At 45.8% G+C, this 22,579-nt stretch overlaps 1 protein-coding gene across 7 annotated transcripts in view; it reads right to left on the reverse strand.

The window, feature by feature from the left end:
- Positions 1-8,471: 8,471 nt before the first annotated feature.
- The window catches only part of B4GALT1 (beta-1,4-galactosyltransferase 1), a 65,677-nt gene continuing 51,569 nt past the window's right edge, over positions 8,472-22,579 (reverse strand). For 2 of the 7 annotated variants that reach the window (XM_049624927.1, XM_049624900.1), the window contains 2 exons: positions 21,102-21,206; positions 17,898-20,861 (listed from right to left, as the gene is read on the reverse strand). In XM_049624927.1, the coding sequence (XP_049480884.1) occupies positions 20,729-20,861; positions 21,102-21,206 (238 nt within the window). In that variant the 3' untranslated portion in view covers positions 17,898-20,728. Of the gene's footprint in view, positions 9,137-10,590; positions 12,676-17,897; positions 20,862-21,101; positions 21,207-22,579 lie in introns of those variants that run through there. The other 5 variants (XR_007456564.1, XR_007456568.1, XR_007456565.1 and 2 more) reach the window with 5 other exon arrangements.

Raw genomic sequence — 22,579 nt, forward strand, 5'->3', positions numbered from 1 at the left:
ACATTGGATCTTGAGACTTCTGAGGTGGAGCCCTTCTCACTGATGACAGGATTCAGGATAGGACTACAAGAGGGAGTGGATAAAGTAGAGTCAAGAAGAAAAGTTCAGGGGCGCCTGGGTGGCGCAGTCGGTTAAGCGTCCGACTTCAGCCAGGTCACGATCTCACGGTCCGTGAGTTCGAGCCCCGCGTCAGGCTCTGGGCTGATGGCTCGGAGCCTGGAGCCTGTTTCCGATTCTGTGTCTCCCTCTTTCTCTGCCCCTCCCCCGTTCATGCTCTGTCTCTCTCTGTCTCAAAAATAAATAAAAAACGTTGAAAAAAAAAAAAAAGAAGAAAAGTTCAAAGGGAAGAAGTCATGGAATGCGGGGGCTAAATATATATAAACATATAGACTTAGAACACATGCAAATATATATCAGATACACCCAGAAACATGATACAAATATGCATGCAGATATGCACGGGCACACAGCACAGGCAGGCACACACTAATTCACGGATACAGGACACAAAACAGACCTTCCCCTCACGCCTCTCAGCATACCACACTGACAGGCACACACCCAGGAATGCAGGGACACACACACACACACACACACACACACACACAGATGTGAAATGCATATACAGAGGCACATATAATCATGTGACAAACACGGAAACTTTGACACATATGCACACCACGGCACTGTGACTTAAGGGAGTAGGTTTTTCCCCTGGGTATTGTTTTTCCTGTTGAATTTGGCCCCTGTAGTACCCACGTGGCTCAGCCCCCTTTCTTAGAAAAAAGAAACCTGAAGCCTCGCCCAAGTTAGAAACAAAGGCCCTGGCACAGCTCAGCCCTGGCTCACCAACCAGGATGTATGCCCCTACCTTTGTCTCCCTGGAACTGGAGTCCTGGCTCAAATGCTGCCCCCAGAGACTCTCAGCCAATGGAAACAGAGCCTCCCCAGCCACAGGGTAGCCCTGGGACAATTGGCTCAGGCTGGGCAGACAAGCTCTGACATCCACTGCCTCTGCCTTCCCCAACCCAAGCATCTCTTTCTCAGTCAGGCCAACTTGATCCCACACAGTGGCCTACTGAGGAAAAGGATCAAAAGTGAAGAGGGGTGAGGCTGGGAAGACAGATAGGAATTAAGGCTTCACCCAGAGGAAAATGGGGAGCCGAGGAATATTATTACTAAGTGAGACACTGGCGTGTTTACATTTGCACTTTAGAGCTCTCAACACTTATATTCATACTTGGCACATAATATATATGAAAGGCCTGTAGGAGGGGTTGGGAACTGGTGACCCTAATGGTAGGGACCTCAGGAGAATCAGATCAGGTAAAAGTGAATGGAGGCTTAATCTAGGGCCAAGCATGGTACTGGAATGAGTAAAAGAAGAAATGAAAGTGACTAAGAGATGTGATAAGAAAGACTAGCTAGAGCTGGACCATGGGACTGGCAGGGCTCATGGGCTTTGACTGAGGCTAATTAAAACACCACTATGAGGCAGACATAGAAAACCACCTTGTTAATTTCACTGTCATATGGGTATAAAATATACCTATCATGAGGATAGCAAATATATATATCATCATACATTCCCAGCAGCTTACAAACATGCTCTAGTATCTCTTACTCTTAAAATGCTTGTTTGACCAACATCATTCCTCTTCACCTCCTACCTCATTTTTCTTCTTTCCTGCATAGCCACATTTCTAGAAAGATTGTCCCCAAATGCTGTTTCTACCTCCTCACCCCATTCACTCTTAACTTATTCCAATCTGACTTTCATTTCTACCATTCCACAAAGTGTGCTTATGTCAAGGTCACTGGTGACTCCCATGTTGCTAAATCCAACAAGCACATCTAGGTCCTCGTCTTGAGAATTAAAGTTCAGAAGGTTAAGTAGCTTTCACTTCTTGTAATTTGGCCCATCCGCCCCCCTACTGAGGAGAACTGGAAAATATAAAACAAATCTGCCAGAAGGCATAGAAGAGATAATAAATTAGTGTTGGGCCCACTTTTCCCCTGAGGGATATTTGTCAATGCCAAAGAGGATGACCAAAAGACAAATGGCTTTTTTGAACACAGGGCAGGGATTAGAGTTTACGAGTGGCCAGAATGGGGAGCCCTGATGAACCTCTCTTGGTTAATATACTGAAAGGCTGAACCTTAAAAATAAGGCTGAATTAGAAGTAGATAGGCCCTCCTCACAGGGCTCAGTTTCAAATAATCTCAATCCTTAAAATTGGAAAATATTAATTCTAGAATGTCAGTAACCAAGAGCCTGGCAGAAGCAAGTTTCGGTAATCCTTCCTGAAAGAAGACAACTTAGGCCTCAAATTATTGCTATAAACAATTTTTTGCACTGTGTTTTGCAAATAAAATGGCCCATGTACAGGCAATAGAGCATAAATGAAAATCAACAAAAACAAGAGACAATAGAAACAACTCCACGGGGTATCCAAATATTGGAATTATAAGACACAGACTTTAAAGTAACTATATTTACCGTATTACCATGTTCAAAGGGAAGATTGAGAGTTTCAATGGAGGACTGGGAACAATAAAAAAGAACTGAATGGAAATTTCAGAACTAAAGATCTAATAATAAGAAGAAATCATGGATAGATTTACCAATTCATTTGACAAGCTAAAGAGAAAACTCATGAAGCGGAAAATAAGTCCTTAAAAATTAGTTAGAAAAAAGTACAGGAAAATAAAAGTTTTGAAAGTACAAAAGAGAGGAATAATTCATAAAGAGGGTAATGAAAAGATCTAACAACGAGTAATTCAAATTCAAGAAAGAAGAGACAGGGGCGCCTGAGTGGCTCAGCCAGTGAAGCATCCGACTTCAGCTCAGGTAGTGATCTCTCTGTTTGTGAGTTCGAATCTCACATAGGGCTCTGTGCTGACAGCTCAGAGCCTGGAGCCTGCTTTGGATTCTGTGTCTCCTGCTTTCTCTGCCTCTTCCCTGCCCGTGCTCTGTCTCTCTCAAAACTAAGTAAACATTAAAAATAAAAATAAAAAAGAAGAAGAGACAGCAAAACTTGAAGGGTTAATGGCTGAAAACTTTCCAAAAAGGAAGGAGGCATCAAGCCAGGTATGCAAGAAGTCCTGGAAACCCAAATAGGTTAAATAAAAAGAAAACCCATGCCTAGTCACATCACAGAAAAGCCAATCAAAACCAGTGACAAAGAGAAAATCTTAAAAGCATCCAGAGGGAAAAAAGATACATAACCTTAAAAAAGAAGAAAAAAAAATTATTCTCATAAGAAACAATGAAACCAGTAGACAATGGAATTATATCTTAAAGGCACTGAAGGAATATAACTGACAAATTCAATTCTATATCCAGTGAAAATATCCTTCAAGAATAAAGGTGAGATTCTGATTCAGAAAATTATAAATAAAAACATATGAAACAATTGGAGGAATTTGAACACTGACTGAATAATTGATATTAAGGAATTTTATTATTATTTGGTTTTTTAAAAAGAGTATTATCCTTCAGTGATAGTAAATATTTACAGATGAAAAGTTTACAGATGAAACATTAGGATATCAGATATTTGCTTTGAAATAATCTGAGACTGGGTGGGGATAGGTGGAGTGAAACAAATGGAGTACATGTGGATAATTATTGAAGTTTAATTATGGGCACAGAAGTTCATTACACCGGCCTCTCTATTTTTGCACTTGTTTGGAATTTTGCGTTCTAAAAGTTTTATCCAGAAACAATGAAGGTGAAATAAAGACATTTTCAGACAAATAGAAAAAGAAAATCTGCTACCAAGTGAGCCACACTGAAAATGTTGTTCAGGCAAAAGGAAAATGATTCCAGATGGAAGCTTGAAAATGCAGAAAAGATGGGGCGCCTGGGTGGCGCAGTCGGTTAAGCGTCCGACTTCAGCCAGGTCACGATCTCGTGGTCCGTGAGTTCGAGCCCCGCGTCAGGCTCTGGGCTGATGGCTCGGAGCCTGGAGCCTGTTTCCGATTCTGTGTCTCCCTCTCTCTCTGACCCTTCCCCGTTCATGCTCTGTCTCTCTCTGTCCCAAAAATAAATAAAAAACGTTGAAAAAAAATTAAAAAAAAAAAAAGAAAATGCAGAAAAGAATGTAAGGCAATGAAAATGGTAAATATGTGGATAAACTCAGATTGATACTGACTGTAAAACAATACCAATAATAATTTCTTGTGAGGCTTAAAAAAAAATTTAATGTTTACTTTTGAGAGAGAGACAGAGCATGTGGGGGGGAAGGGCAGAGAGAGGAGACATAGAATCTGAAGCAGGTTCCAGGCTCTGAGCTATCAGCACAGAACCCAACATGGGGCTCGAACTCACAAACCATGAGATCATGACCTGAGCCAAAGTTGGACACTTAACCATCTGAGACACCCAGGTGCCCCTGTCAGGAGGTTTTAAATATAGTGAAATTGAAATGCATGACAACAACAACATAGAAGTCAAGAAGGCATAAAAGGAGTTGAAGTGTTCCAAGGTTCTTGCGTTGTTCTGGAAAAAGGTAAATTCCTATTAGTCTTCAAAAAATCAAGGATTGATTTGGTAATCCCTCTAAATAACTACTAAAAAAATAGTAAAAGAATGCATAATTTCCAAGCCAACAGAGGGGAAACATTGAAAAGTTAAAAATATATAATCAATTAAAAAAATAGGTCAAGGAAGGAGAGAAAAATGAATATAGTTGCATGTGAGACAAATAGAAAACACTTCATAAAGTGATAGATTTAGGGATGCCTGGATGGCTCAAGTGGGCGAGTGGCCAACTTGTGATTTCGGCTCAAGTCATGATCTCATGGTCACAAGATCAAGCCCGGCATCCAGCTCTGCACTGGGTGTGGCACCTGCTTAAGATTCTCTCTCTCCCTTTCCCCCTCCCTCTGTCCCTCCCTAGCTCACGCTTGTGGCCCCCGACCATCTCTCAAATACAAGGGGAAAAAAGCATTAGGTTTAGACTGAAATATATCAATAATTACTCCAAATATAAATGGAAAAAATTCTCCAGTTAAGATACAAAGATTTTTAGATTGGGTTTAAAAACAACTATATGCTATTTATAAGAGACACAGGTAAGACATAAGGATACAGAAAAGTTTAAAGGATGGAAAACTATAGAACAAGAAGATTCTAACCAAAAGAAAGCAGATGTAGCTATATCAATATCAGAGAAAGTAGGTTTGCTCAGACCTTTTAAAGTGTACAACTTAATAATTTATTTTTAGTATACTCACAAGATATGCAACTATCACCGCTATCTAATCGCCAGATGGAGTTGACTTCAAGGCAAAAGCTGTAAACCAAGAAAATATAATAATTCTAAATTTGGAAGCTTCTAATAATATAGCCTCAAAACATGAAAGGTAGGAATCAGTAGAATTACAAGAATAACCAGAAAAATGCACAATCATAGTGCAATATTTTTAACAAGTAAAGGGTATAGAAGAATTGATATCTAACATTTATTAAGGCTATGTAATATTTGAACTATACAATTAGCAAATTTGACCTAATGGGCATACACAGAATACTGTCCTCCAAAATTCTGACTACATTGTCTTTTTATGCATAGAAGAACATTTGCAAAAGTTGACCATATTCTGGGCCACAAAGGAAGAAGTCTCAATAAATTTCAAAGGATCGATATCATACTGAGGATGCTTTCTGCTTACAATGAAATTGAACTAGAAAGCCATAACAAACAAAACGTCTGATATGTTTTGAAACCCCACGTACTGATTAAAAATTTAGGAGCTTCTTGGGGGCTCCTGGGTGGCTCAGTCGGTTGAGCGTCTGACTTCAGCTCAGGTCATGATCTCACCATCCATGGGTTCGAGCCCCGCGGCGGGCTCTGTGCTGTCAGCTCAGAGCCTGGAGCCTGCTTCGGATTCTGTGTCTCCCTCTCTTTCTGCCCCTCCCCCACTTGTGCTCTGTCTCTATCTGTTTCTCAAAAATGAATAAATGTAAAAAAAAATTTTTTTTTAAGTGTAGGAGCTTCCTGGGTGTGGCTACAGTACACAAAGGGCAGGGAGAGACAGAAGAAAAAGTCAGACCACTCCAGATTGGTAAGTGGCAGTTTGAATAAGCAAGGAGATTTATTTATGAGACTTGTCTTAGGCCAGTTCAAAAGGAGTAGATTTCTGCACCCATATGCCAAATCTTAAAGTTTATGTGGAAGCTTGCTCGTGGGTTTGGGCTCTGCAACGGGCCCTGTGCTGACAGCTCAGAGCCTGGAACCTGCTTCTGATTCTGTGTCTCCCTCTGTCTCTGCCCCTACCCGACTCGTGGTCTGTCTCTGTCTCTCAAAAATAAATAAAACATTAAAAAAAAAAAGTTTATGTAGAGGCCTTATCTGGGTTTAGTCATGTATACTGTCCAGATTGTCTCAGCCAACACCTTAATTTCTCAAGGCTATGTCCTTGCAACAGCTTCCACTGTTGGAATAGTAGGCTCAAGTGTGCATTCTAAGGACAGGGGAGAGGGTGAGGAGTCTCTGATTGCCCACGTCCAACTTGTGAATCAACTGGCAGTCACATGACCATATCTCCACATATGGTAGGACATTTAAAAAGTACATTTTTTTTTAGGGCTTAGTTGTTTTTGGTGTTTTGTGTTTTTTTAGCTTTTCTTTCTTCCTTGCTCTCTTTTTTAAAGAGAGAGAGATCATGAGCAGGGGAGAGAGGCAAAGGAAGAGGGAGAGAGAAAGAATCTCAAGCAGGCTCCATGCTCATCATGGAGCTTGACACAGGACTCAATCCCACAACCCTGGGATCATGACCTGAGTCAATATCAAGAGTTGGGCACTCAACCAACTGAGCCACACAGGTACCCCTAAAATGACCCCTATGTCATCACTGGATGAAAGAAAAAAAGCCTATTGGAATTAGAAAAAAATTTTTAAGTAGAAACTATATAGTAAGAAACATGACACATAAAATTGTAAAATACAATTAAATATGTGCTTAGAGGGAAATTTATAAATGAATGTATTTAAATATATATCAAGAGCTAAGCTTTCATCTCAAACCATGAGAAGAAAAGAAAATTATACCCAAATAAAGTAGAAGAAAATTTTAAAAATTAGATCAGAAATGAATGAAATGGAAATAAAGTACAATAGAACCAAAACCAAAATGTTTTTCCTTGAACAGACTTATATATAAGATTGAAATGAAAAGGAAAAATAACTCCTTCAGAGATATGAAAACCTGAAGAGGATTTTATGAGAAGGAAAATTACCTGCCAATCTCATTTATGAATATAAATGTAAAAATCCAAAACAACAGATTAATCAACCAAATCTTGCAGTATGTAAAAAGGTTAATAGATAATGACTAAATTGGTTCTGTTCTAGGGAATGCAAGGTTGGTTTAAGATTTGAAAACCAATTCAAGCAATTCACCTCCATTAAAATAATAAGGGAGGGGTGCCTGGGTGGCTCAGTTACTTGAGTGTCCAATTCTTGATTTGGGCTCAGGTCATGATCTCACAGTTCATGAGATTGAGCCCCACATTGGGCTCTGTGCTGGCAACACAGAGTCCGCTTGGGATTCTCTCTCTCCTTCCCTCTGCCCCTCCCCCTCTGGCCCATGCACCTCTCTCTCTCTCAAAATAAATACACATTTAAAAAAAAATAAGGGAGAAAAATCACATCATCACTTTAATAGACGCTAAAAAAAATTAATAAGGGGCACCTGGGTGGCTCAGTTGGTTAGGTGACTGACTTCGGCTCAGGTCATGATCTCACAGTTTGTGAGTTCGAGCCCCACGTCAGGCTCTGTGCTGACAGCTCAGAACCTGGAGCCTGCTTCGGATTCTGTGTCTCCCCCTCTCTCTGTCCCTTCCCCTGCTCACACTCCGTGCCTGCCTCTCTGTCTCTCAATGATAAATAAACGTTAAAAGAAATTTTAAAAAAAACTTAATGAAATTCAACATCAATTCATAATTAGGGGAAATAACCTCTTAGCAAAAAAGGGACAGAGGGAATTTTCTTAATATGGTAACAAATAGCTACATAAAACTACATCAAATATCATTTTTTTTAAAGTAAGCTCTATGCCCAGCATGGGACTTAAACTCACAACCCTGAGATCAAGAGTCATATGCTCTACAGACTGAGCCAGTCAGGCGTCCCCAGCAAATATTCTCAATGGTGAATTAGTAAAGGTTTTCCTTCACATATCTGGATTTAGAACAATCAAAACATAAAGCAAATATAAGGGGGGAAAACCCTACCTCTACTACTTCTACTCAACATTGTAATGGAGGCAAGAGATAAAAGCTATAAGGATTGGAAAGGAAGACACCTCATTTGCAGATGATAAGAAAGTATACTTAGAAAATCCAAAAGAATGTAGAAAAATTATTAGAATTAATTAACAAGATTACAGAATACAGGGTCAATACACAAAAATCTATTGCATTTCCATATACCAGCAACAACAGAAAAATAAATTTTAAAAGGCTATTATTTATAACAGTATAAATATATCAAATAGCTAGGAAAAAATAATAATGTGTAAAGACCTCTAAATATAGATTTAAAAAGACCTAAGCCAAAAGAGGATTACATTGTGTTTATAGATTGGAAGCTCAATGTTTTATTTAATCTTTTTTTTATGGTGAAAAAATTAATATTTAGATTTAGCCAGCTGGACTCAGTTTAGATGATCCCAATTTTGTTGGCAACATCCAAAGCATCATAGTCAGGAGCCAGTCAAACATATTTGCCTTCTTCTCTCCATCGGGCCTCATCAGAGTGTTGACCTTGGCCATGTCAATGTCATAGAGCTTCTTCACAGCCTCTTTGATCTGGTGCTTGCTGGCCTTGATATTCACAATGACACAAGTGTGTCGTTGCCTTCTATTTTCTTTACGGGTGACTCCATAGTCAGGGGGAACTTGATGATGGCATAGTGGTCAAGTTTGTTTCTCCTGGGGGCCCTCTTTTGAGGATATTTGGGCTGCCTTCAGAGACACGGTGTCTTGGGCAGTCGGAATGTAGGTGATATGTGGATCTTTTTTTGTGATTGTGGATACCTTTCAGCACTGCTTTCTTGGCCTTCAAATCCTTTTCTTTGGCTTGGCTTTGGGAGGAGCAGGGGCTTCCTTCTTTGCCTTTGGCGCCATCTTTGTGAAAGGGGAAGGCTCAGTGTTTTAAAGGTATCAAGTCTCCTTATAGTGATCCATAGACTTAACATAATTTCAATCAGAACCTCAGTAAGTGGGGTGATGGTGGTGGTGATTTTTGGTGGAACTTGACAAGCTGATTATAAGATTTATATGGAGGGGACCTGGATGGCTCAGTCGGTCAAAAGCCCGGCTTTTGGTTTCAGCTCAGGTCATGATCTCACGGTTTGTGAGTTCAAGCCCCACAGAGCCTGCTTGGGATTCTCTCTCTCTCTCTCTCTCTCTCTCCCTCTCTCTCTCTGCCCCTCCCCCCACTCGTGCTGTCTCTGTCTCTCTCAAAATAAATAAACTTTAAAAATTTATAAAATTCATATGGAAATGCAACAGCCAAGAATAGCCAAGACACTCATGAAGAAAGGGAATAAAAGTAATTGAAAGGTATACTAAGACCATATGGTTTGCCACAGGATAGATTAATAGAGCAACACACCAGAATAGAGTCCAGAAATAGACCCTCACAGGTCAGGACATCTGCTTCATGACAAAGGTGGCACTGCAGAGCAGTGGGGGAAGGACAAATGGTGCTGGGATTATGGGATATCTGTATGAGGAAAAAAGCAATTTACCCAGTGGCCTACAATGGCTATGTGGTGAAGTCAGGTCTTTTTTTCTTTTCCTTAAGTTTGTTTGTTTGTTTAAATAGTCTCTACACCCAACATGGGGCTCAAACTCATGACCCTGAGACCAAGAGTTGCATGCTCTTCCAACTGTGCCAGCCAGGCATCCTGAGGTCAGGTCTTTGAACCCAAATATATCTGGCTTTAATGTAAGTCCATATCCTTTAAATTCTGCCAGTGGCCCAGTCACCTCCCAAAGCTGTCATGAGCCAACAGGACCAGAAGTTATGGGAAGGCTTTGTGAACTGGGGAGTGCTATGAGCACCTGTGGGAGAGGCTATATCCACTGAGATGATGACTGCCTTCCAGGTAAGTAGAGTGGCCTTGTCCCATAAGCCCTAAAGCCCCCTAAAGAGCTGGGTCTCTCTTCTCTCCTGTAAATTGCAGCTAGACTCCACGTCTCCTTTAGAAGAGTGGCCCTCTGGCGCGCTACCAGCAGGGGAACCTGAGCAGGAGGCTGACATCTCCGCACGAAGGCTCAGGGCTGGAGCTCTCCTTGGTCACAGTGAGAGGCTGAGGCTCTAATGTTCCCTTGGGGTCTTTCTCCAGCAGTGTTGGGGAGAAAACAGGAGGTAGGCCACCAGAGACCCTTGGGACAAGTTTGTGTCTCACTTTGTGAGCTGAACTTTGTGTTTTTGCAGCTTCAGTCCAGGTGGTGAGGCAGACCAAAGAAGGAAGAGCAACAGGGCTTTCCAGGAAGGCTTGCAGCAAAGGCCTAGTTCCCTCTGGACTGTGATCTATGCCCCCGGGAATGCCTCAGGACTGCCGGAAGCTGTCTTTCCTTCCACCCTCCCCCTCCCTGGTTTCCTGGATGGACAAGGGGACCTTTGTTTCTGTCCTTCAGTACTGTGTTAAGCCCCACAGCAGCAACCTCAAATGGGCAGAAGGAGCCGGGGCAATAAAACCCCCTGGAGAGTTTTCCTAGAACCATGGCTGGCAGTCTTAAAGGGACCTCACGGCCTCCGCACCCAGTTTCTGGCCTTGGTCACCCATCAAGTCAATACGGGCCTGCTAGTCCAGGGCTTCCTTAGGTCCCTCTACTGCCTGCCTCGTCCCAAAGCAAAGCACCCCCAGCAATGTCCTCACTTAAGAGTTGGTGGTGGGCCAGGGAAAGGCTTGGCAGGCCTTGTTTCCCATGAAGAAAAGCCTTGGAACAGTCTACTAGAGGGTGTGGGCAGTGAACCTGCAAGATCCAGCAGACCCAAGACGGTGAGAGAGTGCCCACAGGCCCTGGACAACAGCAGGGCCAAGCTCATCCGCCAAGCCCACCAGTCACCAAGCCCAGGGTCAGTGAGAGACAAGAGTTGAGCCCCAGCACATGAGTCCGAGACAGAGCATCCGGCTGACAGGCAGAGCCCAGGCTGGCCTCTGAGCCTGGGCTCTGACAAAACAGTCATGGTGGACAGTCATCTGTCCTCACCAGCAGGTCTTTTTCCCTTATCACAGTTTCACTGTGGCTAGGTCAGCTTCCATCCAGAGCAAATCCCATGAAACATGAAGCACTGAGGGCTGGTATCTGATAAAGTTAGACCCCAAGACCCGCTTTTTAACACTTTTGGTTCAGCCTGTCTAAAAATCATGAGTCATCAGACCAAAACACGGCCCTGGCTTCATTTAGGAAAGTGCCACTGGCTAAGAACGTCCGGGAGGATTGGGAATGGTGTGGCAGCTCCCCTCCTTTGGGGAGAGCGTGGATAGGAAGGGAGGATAGGTGCCAAGAAGGAAAAAGGAGGGCTGAGCAGAAGCCTGGGCCTCTCTCTCCACTCTCCGCCGCCGCCGGTCTCCGCAGCCTTGGGAAGATACTGTGGTGATCCCTCCTGGACACTGGGTGTTGGCCCAGGGTAGGGACAGGTACTGAGCAGTGGGATGAAAGAGCTGTACAGTCTGGGAACCAGGTTGTCACCTCCCAGAGTGATGCTTCCAGAGGCAGAAAGCAGCCCCACTTCTTCAGAGCCACGCGGCTCCTCAGCCCTTAGGGGTCTCCCTTCTTCCTTCCTTGCACCCCATGACCCGGGCCTCGTGCATCCTCGTGGGTGCGTTAACCACCCCATGTGTCTCCCAGACTGCGGCTGCACTACTGTCCCTGGTCCAGGAGCTGCTGTCATGCGGTACACCAGACTCCCAAGTCCTCTAAAACTAAGGGGGAAAAGAAAACAAAATGAAAACACACAAAATAAAAACCATGCTCTTGGGCCCAGTGCTCAGTCTACACTGCACCTGCCTTGGCAAAATGCTGTTGATGCCAGGCTCTAAGTAAGGGCCACATCTTCCCGCTGGGGTGGGGCACCACTCAGCCTGCTGCTTCCCGTTCCCACCTGTACTGCAGAGAGAGTGCTGCAGAGTCTGGATGAGTGGCTGGATTCATGGTTCAATGGCCAGAGTCCTGGACTGGGGACTCAGGAGATGTGGGTCACACACTAACTCTGTGTGACCTTGTACAAGTCACATGACCTCCCTGAGCCTCAGTTTCCCGCCATGGGGATTACTGAATGAGCACGACAGAGCAGATGGGAAAGCACGAGGTGCGCCGATAAGGGCCCACATGCAGCAGTTCACCACGTCTATCTGCAGCCCCCACGCTTCCTCCCTCACTGCCTTTGGTGAGGTTGCAAAACTACAGAGTTGGGATCTTGCAGCTGGCCTGTCTCCTATGCTGCTGTTATCAGAGAAGCCAAAATCACTTACAGAGCAACAGGACACTTTCACACAAAGGGAGCACTTTGAAGTCCCTGCCAAAAGCCCAAGTCCCTGGCTAGATAACCTCCCGTAGCTCACTCACCCAAGGTGCGGAGAGTTCCGCCTGGCAGAGCCCCGTGGAGCTGAGCAGGGTGGTGCAGGGCTGGGCACACAATTCCTGGCACCCTACCAGATAAAGATTCAAAGTTAGAGCCGTACCATGGCCTGGTATCCCCCCTCCTCTGGCACATGCCCTCCAGGCAGGGAGTTGTCCAGTACTCACATCTGGACCGGACGTGAGTCTACAATAGCTCCATGCCCAAACCTGTGTCAAAATCCAGATGTCAAGGGCCTCCCTCAGCAGCAGAGCTCCTGGATTCTGGGGCCAAAGATCCATGGGCATTGGGGGTCTCCCTCACTTCCTCCTAGGCTCACACTCTTCACAGGGTCCTGATCAGGGGTCTCGGGCCCATATTGCTCCTTAGGAGCCAGGGCACAGTGTCCCCTCCCATTCTTCTGTTCTTTGACATTTTTATTATCCAAATATAACAGGCGTGAATGTTCAATTGTACACAGGGAAGAGTGGCAACAAATGTCCTAACTTGATTTTTCTAAATCTGAGAGACTAGCTAGAGGCTCATCAGCCCAAGTTGAGCTCCTGTCCAGCCTCCATTGAGCATCACCACAGCATGCCACATCCCACCACATTGGGAACTGGGCACAGGCCTGCACCACTCCCCTGTAGGGGGAGCCCCCATCTTCCTTCCAAGTCTGGGCACTTGCAGGGAATGCAACCCCCCAGGGGACAATCCTGCTCATTCTTTCAATGGGGCCAGCACAGCGCTGTTAATAGCCCTCAGGCAACCCCTGAAACACTAAAGATGGTTACTCCTGAGGAGCCTGGCTGTACAGTCTGTGCAGAAAAGGGAAGATCATCTCTTCATTTTATTGCTCGTGCATCTGCCCCCACAAACAATTACAGAGTAATTTCTGCACTAAATTATTCATACATTTCCCTGCCATGTATGGAAAAACCATTCGGTAGTTTCCTTTTTTTCTTATACCTCTTCCCAATCGATAAATATAGATCTACTTCATCATTCTCAATGGTCACACTGTACTTAATTGCTGGGATGCACTTCATTTATTTAGCACTGTCCCCCATTGATGGTGGCTTCTAAGTGTTCAGTATTACAAGCAGTGGCAGGGTACACACTTGCATCTTAGTGCATGGCTTTGCTTTCTTCGGATAAACTCCTAGAAGCTGAATTGCAAGGTCAAGGGGTAGGTCCACTTTTAAGATTTACTTGTCTACAGTCCACTCCCAGAAAGGATGTACAATGCAGTAGCACAGGGATGGAGGTTCCCCCACCCTCACCAACACCAAGTCTAGGACCATCTCTCCCAAGTGTCCCTCCCTCCTGCCCTTCAGAACTCACTTGTGCTCTCCCTCCTGGCCCTTAGGGGCCTTCCCCTTCATCTAGACAGAATTTATCTAGGTGACTATGTTATCCCCAGGTGTAATCTGGCCCCAGCTTGTCATTTCTTCTTTTAAAAAGACTCCAGCTTGGCCCCTAGTTTCTGCCAACAGTAAATGGGAATCAAGGGGGCACTCTGGAGCAAGCGCCTCCTTGTCCCCCGGTCATGATAACCTGCCTGAGTCCAGGCTTCCCCTTCTTCCCCCAACCCCCCCTGGCAGCTTTGCATCTAGTTTCTTTAGGGAAGGATATTAGTCTTGGGCAAAGGTAGCAACTGTAAAGCCGGTTATCTGGGGCAGAGCACCAAGCTGGATTCAGCAACCAAGCTGAGTGCCCACGATTAGCAGATTCTCAGGTGGCACTCCCCACATGGCCAGCCCTTCTCACACGCGAAATCTCCAGGTGGGTGCTGGACCCCACACCACCATCCTCAGCCACCTCCAGAGCAAGATGAGGTCAAGTTTGGCCACAGGGAGCTGCCTCCTTTTTAAAAAACTGTGGTAAAGTATGCCGTCTTGGTCTTTTCAGGCTGCTGTAACAAAAATAGCATAGACTGGAGGGCTTATCAACAACAGAAATTCATTTCTCACAGTCCTGGAGGCTGGGAAGTCTAAGATTAAGGTGCTGGCAGATTTGATGTCTGGTGAGGGGCTGCTTCCTGGTTCACAGACTGCGCCTTCTTGCTCTAACCTCATGTAGCAGAAGGGATGAGGGAGCTCTCCAGGTCTCATTTACAAGGGCACTAATCCCATGCACGTGGGCTCTGTCTTCATGAGCTAACCAACCACCTCCCAAAGGCCTCAGCTCCAAATACCATCATACTGGGAATAAAGTTTCAACGTGAATGGGGGCGGGGGGGCACACTCACTCTATAGCATATATATATATATATATATATATATATATCATGGAGTTTATCATTTTAACCACTTTTAAGTACACAGTTCTGTGGCATTTAGTACATTCCTATTGTGCAACTATCACCACCATCCATCTCCAGAACTTCATTTTCTACAACTACAACTCGGTACTCATTGAACCCTAACTTCCATTCTTCCCTCTACTCACTCTCCCCTACAGCCCCTGGCAACCATCACTCAACTTTCTGTCTCTGTGAATTTGACTACTTAGGTACCTCACATAGTGGAATCACGTAATATCTGTCCCTGTGTAACTGGTTTATTTCACTTAGCATAATGTCTTCAAGGTTCATCTATGCCGTAGTATTTGTCAGAACTTCCTTTCTTTTTAAGGCTGAATGATATTCCATTTTATGTACACACCACATTTTGTTTATCCATTCATCCCTTGATAGACACTTGGGTCATCTCCACCTTTTGACTATTGTGAATAAGTCTGCTGTGAACATGCATTTACAAGTATCTGTTCAAGTCCTTGCTTTCATTTCTTTTGGGTATATATCCTGAAGTAGCAATTACTGGATCATATGGCAATTCTATGTTTAATTTTTTGAAGAATCACCATGAGATATTCCATAGGTGCTATGCCATATTATATTCCCACCAGCAGTGCACAGGCGTTGGAATTTTTCCACATGCTCAGCAATGCTAATTTTGGCTTTTTGATAACAGCCATCCTAATGGGTATAAAGTGGTATCTCAGTGTGGGTGATTTGCACAGGGCAGGCGGGCGATCCTGCTATTTTTATAAATGAAGACTCAGAGATAAAGTGACTTCCTTCAAGGTGATAAGAAGGGTTAACCTCAGGGACAAAAAGGAAACCCAAATCAAGGCACTTCCTACTGGGAGAAGGGCAGAACTATGGGGAAACCAGGGGTGGAGTCTGAGAGCAAGTCCTAAAACAGAAGAGCAAACCAAGGGCTCAGAGACGGAAGTCCACTTGCCCAGAGTTACACAGTGAATGGGAAGGCAGAAAGAGCCAGAAGTAATGATCACTGTTTACATGGCTTTTTCCTGGCCATCTTCCCAAGCCCCCTGCCTGGTGAGCTGGCACACATCTTGCTCAAAGGCAGACGTCCTTGTGGTGCCATGTCCCTGTGGTTTCTGGCCTACTGACCCTGTAACTACCCATAACAACCATGTCCCAAAGGTTTCTCTGCCTCACAGCCCGGGTACAGGTCCCTGAGCCCAGATGAAGGCAATAGCTACATTCCCTGCCCGGGGACTCTGCCAGAGAAGGAAATGAGGCTTGTCTGGCATGACTGGCTCAGCCAGACAAACCTCATTTCCTTTCTGACAGGGTAAATAAGTTCCAGTTCTAAGAAATCGGCCCCTAGGAATGTGCAAACTCTCACCTCCTGGAATAAACAAGAGGAGGGGAGACTGGAAGTGTGGTGAAGACTTGGTAACACTTAGAACTTGGGCATCTTCTCATTTCCTTGACCTCTCCCTACACACAGCTTCCCTCTGGTCACCAGCAGCAAATACTCCTACTTTCGGGAGGTTCCACTCGCATGCCTCCACAAGGACCCAGTGACCTGGGCACCACCGCCCTGCCTCCAAAAGTTATTTGTAAGTCAGTGATTTGGCATCCAGGTCACAGTCTCCCATGGAAGAAAGGTACTGTGTAGGGGGGCCTGGTGCCCACCCAGTCCACACTGCATGACTCCTGAGCTCTGCCTGGCTCAGACTTGGTCTGGTCCATGTGGAGTGGGAGATGAGACAGAGCACATCTCAAGGAAATGGCCAACCCCCAGGAGCCTGTCTGTGGCCCCCTCCCTCCTGCCATCATCCCTTCCTGGCCCCCTCAGAGCCCACCATGGGGGTTCAAGCCCCCTTCCTTCCCAGTGCTGCCATTCCAAACACCTTTGCTCAGGTGAGGCAGGGAAGGGGAGGGAAAACACCACTGGTGAGGTCCTGGGTGCCTCCAGATTTGGAGTGGTCACATCACAGCACTAGGAAGAAGCAACAGTTGGATTTGAACCCAGGCACTCTGGTCTCTCATAGGCACATGTCAGGTATGTTATGCATGTTAGTTTGTATGTATTTGTGCGGATATGTGCATCTTTGGGGACAGAAGGTGCTCCACTTCACCCAGACCTTACAGCTTGCAAAGGCAGCACTTTGTTGAAAGGACCAGAGTCTCCTGTTCAAAGGTCAGATCTGAGCCCAAGACCACCTCTGTTCAGGTCTGAGGTCCCTAGGGGTCCTTTCAGCAGTCACAAGGATGGGTGGGGATAGCCAGATAGCATTGGGGGGCTATACAGTGCTGCCCTTACTGCTCCTGTTTCCCAATTGGTCCCACGTTCACAGCTCCACCAACCTGGACAGCAAGGGTGCCCTCTCCTTCATACCGGTCTCCTTTGACACATTTCTTCCAGATGCCAAGTCAATCCAACCAGCACCTTAATACGTTGCTGGTACCTGATCCTGGGGGTGATGAGAAGGAGAAGGCACACAGGGTACTTACTGTCTCAAGTCCTTGAGTCACAACTAAGACCCTGTAGAACATCTGTTTAAATGTCCTGGGACTGAAAAGAAATCTCACTTCGTACGGTACCATTTAAGTTACTCTGCGAACACCTGTGTAAATGGCTCTGCGAAGGATCTCGGGACTCTCATGGTGATTGCCGAATACAGCAGAATGTGGCCAGAGAACTGCTAGTGGAAATTCTATTTTGAAGTGGTACTAACTACTATGTAGTAAGTTCCTGTGAGGTGCCAGTCATTATTTTAGACCCATCATCTCTTTTAAGCCTCAGAAAGTCTAGGTGCTATTATTTCCATTTTCAGGTAAGAAAATGAGGCTCGGACTGGGAAATGGCTGATTCCAGTGAGGTGTGTGGAACATAGTCAGGTGAGGGACCACCGCCACCCCCAGCCATGACCCGCCCCCTTGTGGCAGACCTCTGCTCTCCTCTGATCCTCCCAGCAGGCAGTCCCAATCATTTCCCTCCGGGCCGGAGAGCCCAAACCCCTTACTTAAATCAGAAAAGAAACCACCTGAGGTTACAAAGATAAGGTCATTTATTCACGTTATATTACTGGATTTTAAAGACAAAAATACAGTTCTGTTTTGAACACCAAGGTCAGACATTCCCCCCTCCCACTTAACAATGGTAAACGCATACATTTGCATACATGGGAGATCGAAATACACAGCACAACAGGTCTCTGGGACAGGACAGCTGCCGTACTGGCTGAGTGGGGCACCCACGCCCAGCCCTGAGGTCAGCAGAGACCCTGCCCAGACTGAGAGCCAGCACCAGCATTTCTTCTACCCTCTCGTGCCACCTCTGCCTTCTAATCTTTCCCAAAGGCCACTTCACGGGGTCACCAGCATCGGGATGGACAGAAACAGAGAAAGACACAGCACATAACAACTTCATGGTGACACCTTCCAGGTCAAGGAAATGCTCCCTGAACCCTCAGCCCTAACCTCCTCAGGGAGGAAAGAGGACCCACAGCATCTTATAAACCAGGCAAGCATCCGGGCCTAACCTTGGGCCCAAGTGGGCCCCATGAAAGCACCAGAAGGTCAGCAAGTGGGGAACAGGTGAAGCAGAAGCCCCCTTGGTTCTGAGAACGAACCATACACTTGACTATTCCAGTGGAACATGAAGGAAAGTGTAACAGGAAAACAGGAGGAAAAAAAAAAGTCAGAATTTTTTTGTAAGAGTAAAGTATAATAATAAAGAAGTTACCACTCAGGATATTTGTCTCCCTTCTTTTAAGGCACTTTGGAAAAGCCAGGATCTGGGGACAGAAGGAGAGGAGAGGTCTTCATTCTTTGTATTTCCCAAAACTCACTCTCAGGGCGGTCATTCCTGGTTCCACTGACACCCCTGTCAAGGAACGGGGGACTGACCGAACGAATACTCTTTGCATAGCCCAGCTGCTTCTGCAGTGGAAAATAATTTTTAACCAATACAAAGGCTTCTGGAAAAGAACCATGGTAGCATCCAAGATGCTCAAAGCGATAAAGGCACAGGTAAGACCAGGGCTGGGCACCAGTTTAGCCTCCACACTGAGGGCTGGCTTCCAGGAGGCCAGTGGTGGGGCTCTGGGCTGCCACCAGCTAAAGGGTCAACCCTGGGATTAGATAGCTGACTCTTTTTGCCCTTAGCTCAGGCTGGACCCGACAAGGGCAGCCAGTGGTAGGAACTGCCTTGTGCATCCCACCCCAGGCAGTCCTCGCTCTCCCCCAGGAGAGGTGGGTCTGGGGAAGACACCCCTGTGGATCAGCCTCCCTGGAGTGCGAGCACCTGCTAAAAACCTGAAGGGGACTGGGAAGCTTTAGGCACCAGAGTGGTTGTGAGGGAGTGTGGGAGGGTTCAGCTGAACTTTCTAGATCTCTAATTAAAAGGCACATTCATGCTGGAGAATGAATGAATAGTCTGTTTGACCCTGAGTGCCACAGGCAAGTTTTAGGGAACAGGCAAGAGGCAAAGGAACAAAAACAGAGAGGAAGGAAGGAGAAAGGAGACAGAAAGGAGAAAGGAGAAGGGGGGAGGAAGGAGAATGGGTCCAGCAAGGTAGGCCAGGCAATGTGGCTAGCACAGTGAAGGAGGTGGCCCCTGGACTCCACAGGGGCCAGAGCAGTGATTTCCTCCCCCTCCCCAGACTAAGGGCCAGTAAACAACCTGATTGCTATCATTTAGAACTCCACAGCCTAGGGCCCTACAGGGAGGTCCCAGGGTCAGTGGGAAGAGGGGTGGAGGAGGTTCCCTCCCACCTGGGGAGGGTAGGGAGGTGGGGAGCTCTGCCTGGCAGACCTAGGCTTTTGCCTCCCCCAGAGGTCTAGCAGGATAACTCTGACCAGGGAGGTCTTGCCCTCAAAGGGCCCAAAAGTGATTTTGCTCTTTACAAAACCTGACCTGCCGGCCAAATCAGGCCACTACAGCATATGTTATTTTTCCCACTAAAAAATGCTCAATCCCCTCCCTACGTTTAAAACACCACAATAAAAATACATAGGAAATTCAAGTTTATATAGCATGCTCAGAAAAATAAATTGTCATGATTTAACACTAAACAGCTATGCAAATCTGGGTCAACACAAAATCAAGCTAGATCATAATAAAACCCGATTTGTTCTTTCTTTAAAATACTACAAATTGCTTTTTTAAAAAAAAAAGTCTTTACATTCAGAAATCAGACAATCTGGAGAAAGGCCACTGAATTTGAGGACACTCAAGGCTTTTGCTCTGATGGCTAACGTTGCCTTGGAATTCACACGTTAGCAGGGCAAAAGGTCGAAGGCTCAAGTTTTAAAATTCTTTTGCTAAGAAAAGACATACGCACACAAGTGATTGTGGTAGCTGCATACTGCTAAAAGGTGGGGGAGGAGTAAAATGAGAAAGGTCGAGATTGCGTTTTTCTGTTAGAATATGCAAACAAAAAACATCACACCAATCCGATTTCAGCAGCACTCTCCGATTTTTCATGAAGTAATAAGAATACCACAATTTAAAGCGAAATTCTTACCTATTTCACAACAGATTAGGAGTTTATCACTGGAAATAAGTCCCACAGTCACCAAATTTGGGGCTGTGTACTGATTCTTTGGGGTGACACTGTGAACATGCCGAGATTCCCCCAAAGGCTGATAGTTTCTACATTTACAAACACCTCGTAGAGCTAAGAAGTCACATGCCGAGCCAAGTTGGGGGCAAAATATCCCACTCGTCCTGGTCAACTGGAAAGGCATCTGAATGATGACTGGAGGGGGCCTATCACTCTGATTGTTAAGAATGAAAGGGACCGGCCCAGCAGATTGGCAGAGACACACAGCAGAGGTCCCTGGCCATTTTCAGGTCTCTTATTAGTGTACCAAAATGCTAGCTCGGTGTCCCGATGTCCACTGTGATTTTGGTATATAACGGGTTTCTCTCTATGTCCAACACCTTGTAACTGAGTGTGTTCAAACCATCAGAGAGCATTGTCTCCTTTGTATGTGCAATTCGGTCAAACCTACAAGAGAAAAACAGGCAAAGGGTTGGTGTCAAAACAAAAATCTTAAGAAAAAAAACCATGAAACATTTGTCCTTCATTGCCCCCCCACCCCCACCCCACCACCTAGTCTACTCTACCCAACTCATGGACAGATCCCTCCCTTTCCCTTGAGGCCTGGAGCCCTCACCAGAGCCTCATTCCTATAGCCTACCCCACCTGAAAGGGGAAAGAAAGAATGTAAATGAACATAGAACACACCTCTGAGGATTGGGTTCATTTTTCTTGTCTCTTGAGTGGCGGATCATCCGGCACTTGCCAACCACAGCATTTGGGCGAGAAACAGACATGCCTCTAAAAACTAACCTGCAAGGAGTGAAGGGACAAGTCGTCACCGCAAAGCTGCCATAAGGCTTGGGTCCGACAGCCCCAGACTGTTGCCCCATCCGCCATCTTGTTCACTGTTCTCACTCAGCCCATACCTCAGCTCACTGTGGCACCAGTTAAAACTCATGCTAATTCCCTGTGCCCTTTGACCACTGGTTCTGTAGTTTGTGTTGGTGGGGGAGTGTTCTGTGCCAGGCACTGGGGGTGTCTACCCTCACAGAACTTACAATGTGGACTTGGAACATAGGGCCATCAGTGCCAGGATGGAGGTGAGGAGGGGAGGTGGTGGTGGGGAGCACAGAGGGAGAAGCCACTCACTCTACCTGAGCAAGACTAGGCAGAGCCAGCTATGAAGACGAATGGGTGCCCACAGAGCATTTAGGGCAGTCGGGACAACACAGACAAAGGCAGGGAGGCAGAGCAAACACAGGGCCCTCGGGGAACAACAGAAGCTTCTGGGGACTGGTGGAAAGAGTCTGGGGTAGAAAGTGGTCAGAGATGAGGCTGGAAAGAAGGGTGAAGGCTAAATCATGGAGGCCTTCTTGGAGCTTTTCGCATCCCATTTTTCAGATCAGTGCCAGTGTCTGAAAGGGGTAGAATATACAGTTACCCAAAGTTTTTGGCCAAAGGGAGGACTCTCCGATAACCACTGTTAAGAATGGAGAGCAGAGAACAAGACTAGAGGCAGCCAGAACAGGGTGGAAGGTTCTGTGTAGATCTGGGGGAAAGGAATGAGGACCACAACCAAAGCCTTGACACAGCAGGAGCACAAGTTGGTTAAAAAGCAGGACTGGCTGGTCCTGGATAACTTAAAGGTTTCTGGCCTTGTCTCCCTCAGCGCCTGGCATATGGCGAGTTAGGTCCTTTATCTTTCAAGAAAGCTGCTCCCCCAGCCACCCATCCTTCTAGTCCCTCCACCCTTGGGTGTCTATTCTCAGTGCTCCCTTCCCACTAACCCTCTTAACTGCTTGCGTCTGTGGTGTCACATCAGCCCCTAACACCATCCTGTGGGTCTGAGGTTTGCCCAGGTGGTGCTGTGGAAGCAAGTTTGTTTCTGTCTGGACCCCCTGTCTGGGGCTTCAGTGTCCTCCCCATCGGGCCTGTGTGACACAGTGCTCTGTCTGAAGATGCTTGATAATCAATCCGCATCCTCTAAACCTCAGGTTTTCTTCCAGGTTGATAGTAAAGACCTGGGTCTATGACAGGTTCTCACACAAAGCTAAACTTGACTGACTTGGGTGCTGCTCTGACAGACACCTTCTGTTAATTGATCAAATTAAGGTACTCCAATTCGGGAAGGAGCTAGGGTATATTCTGATATCAAGCTCAGTGACAAGCTCAGACTAGCTCCC

This window comes from Panthera uncia, chromosome D4 (genome assembly GCF_023721935.1).
Source record: "Panthera uncia isolate 11264 chromosome D4, Puncia_PCG_1.0, whole genome shotgun sequence".
In the NCBI taxonomy this organism is placed as follows: Eukaryota; Metazoa; Chordata; class Mammalia; order Carnivora; family Felidae; genus Panthera; species Panthera uncia.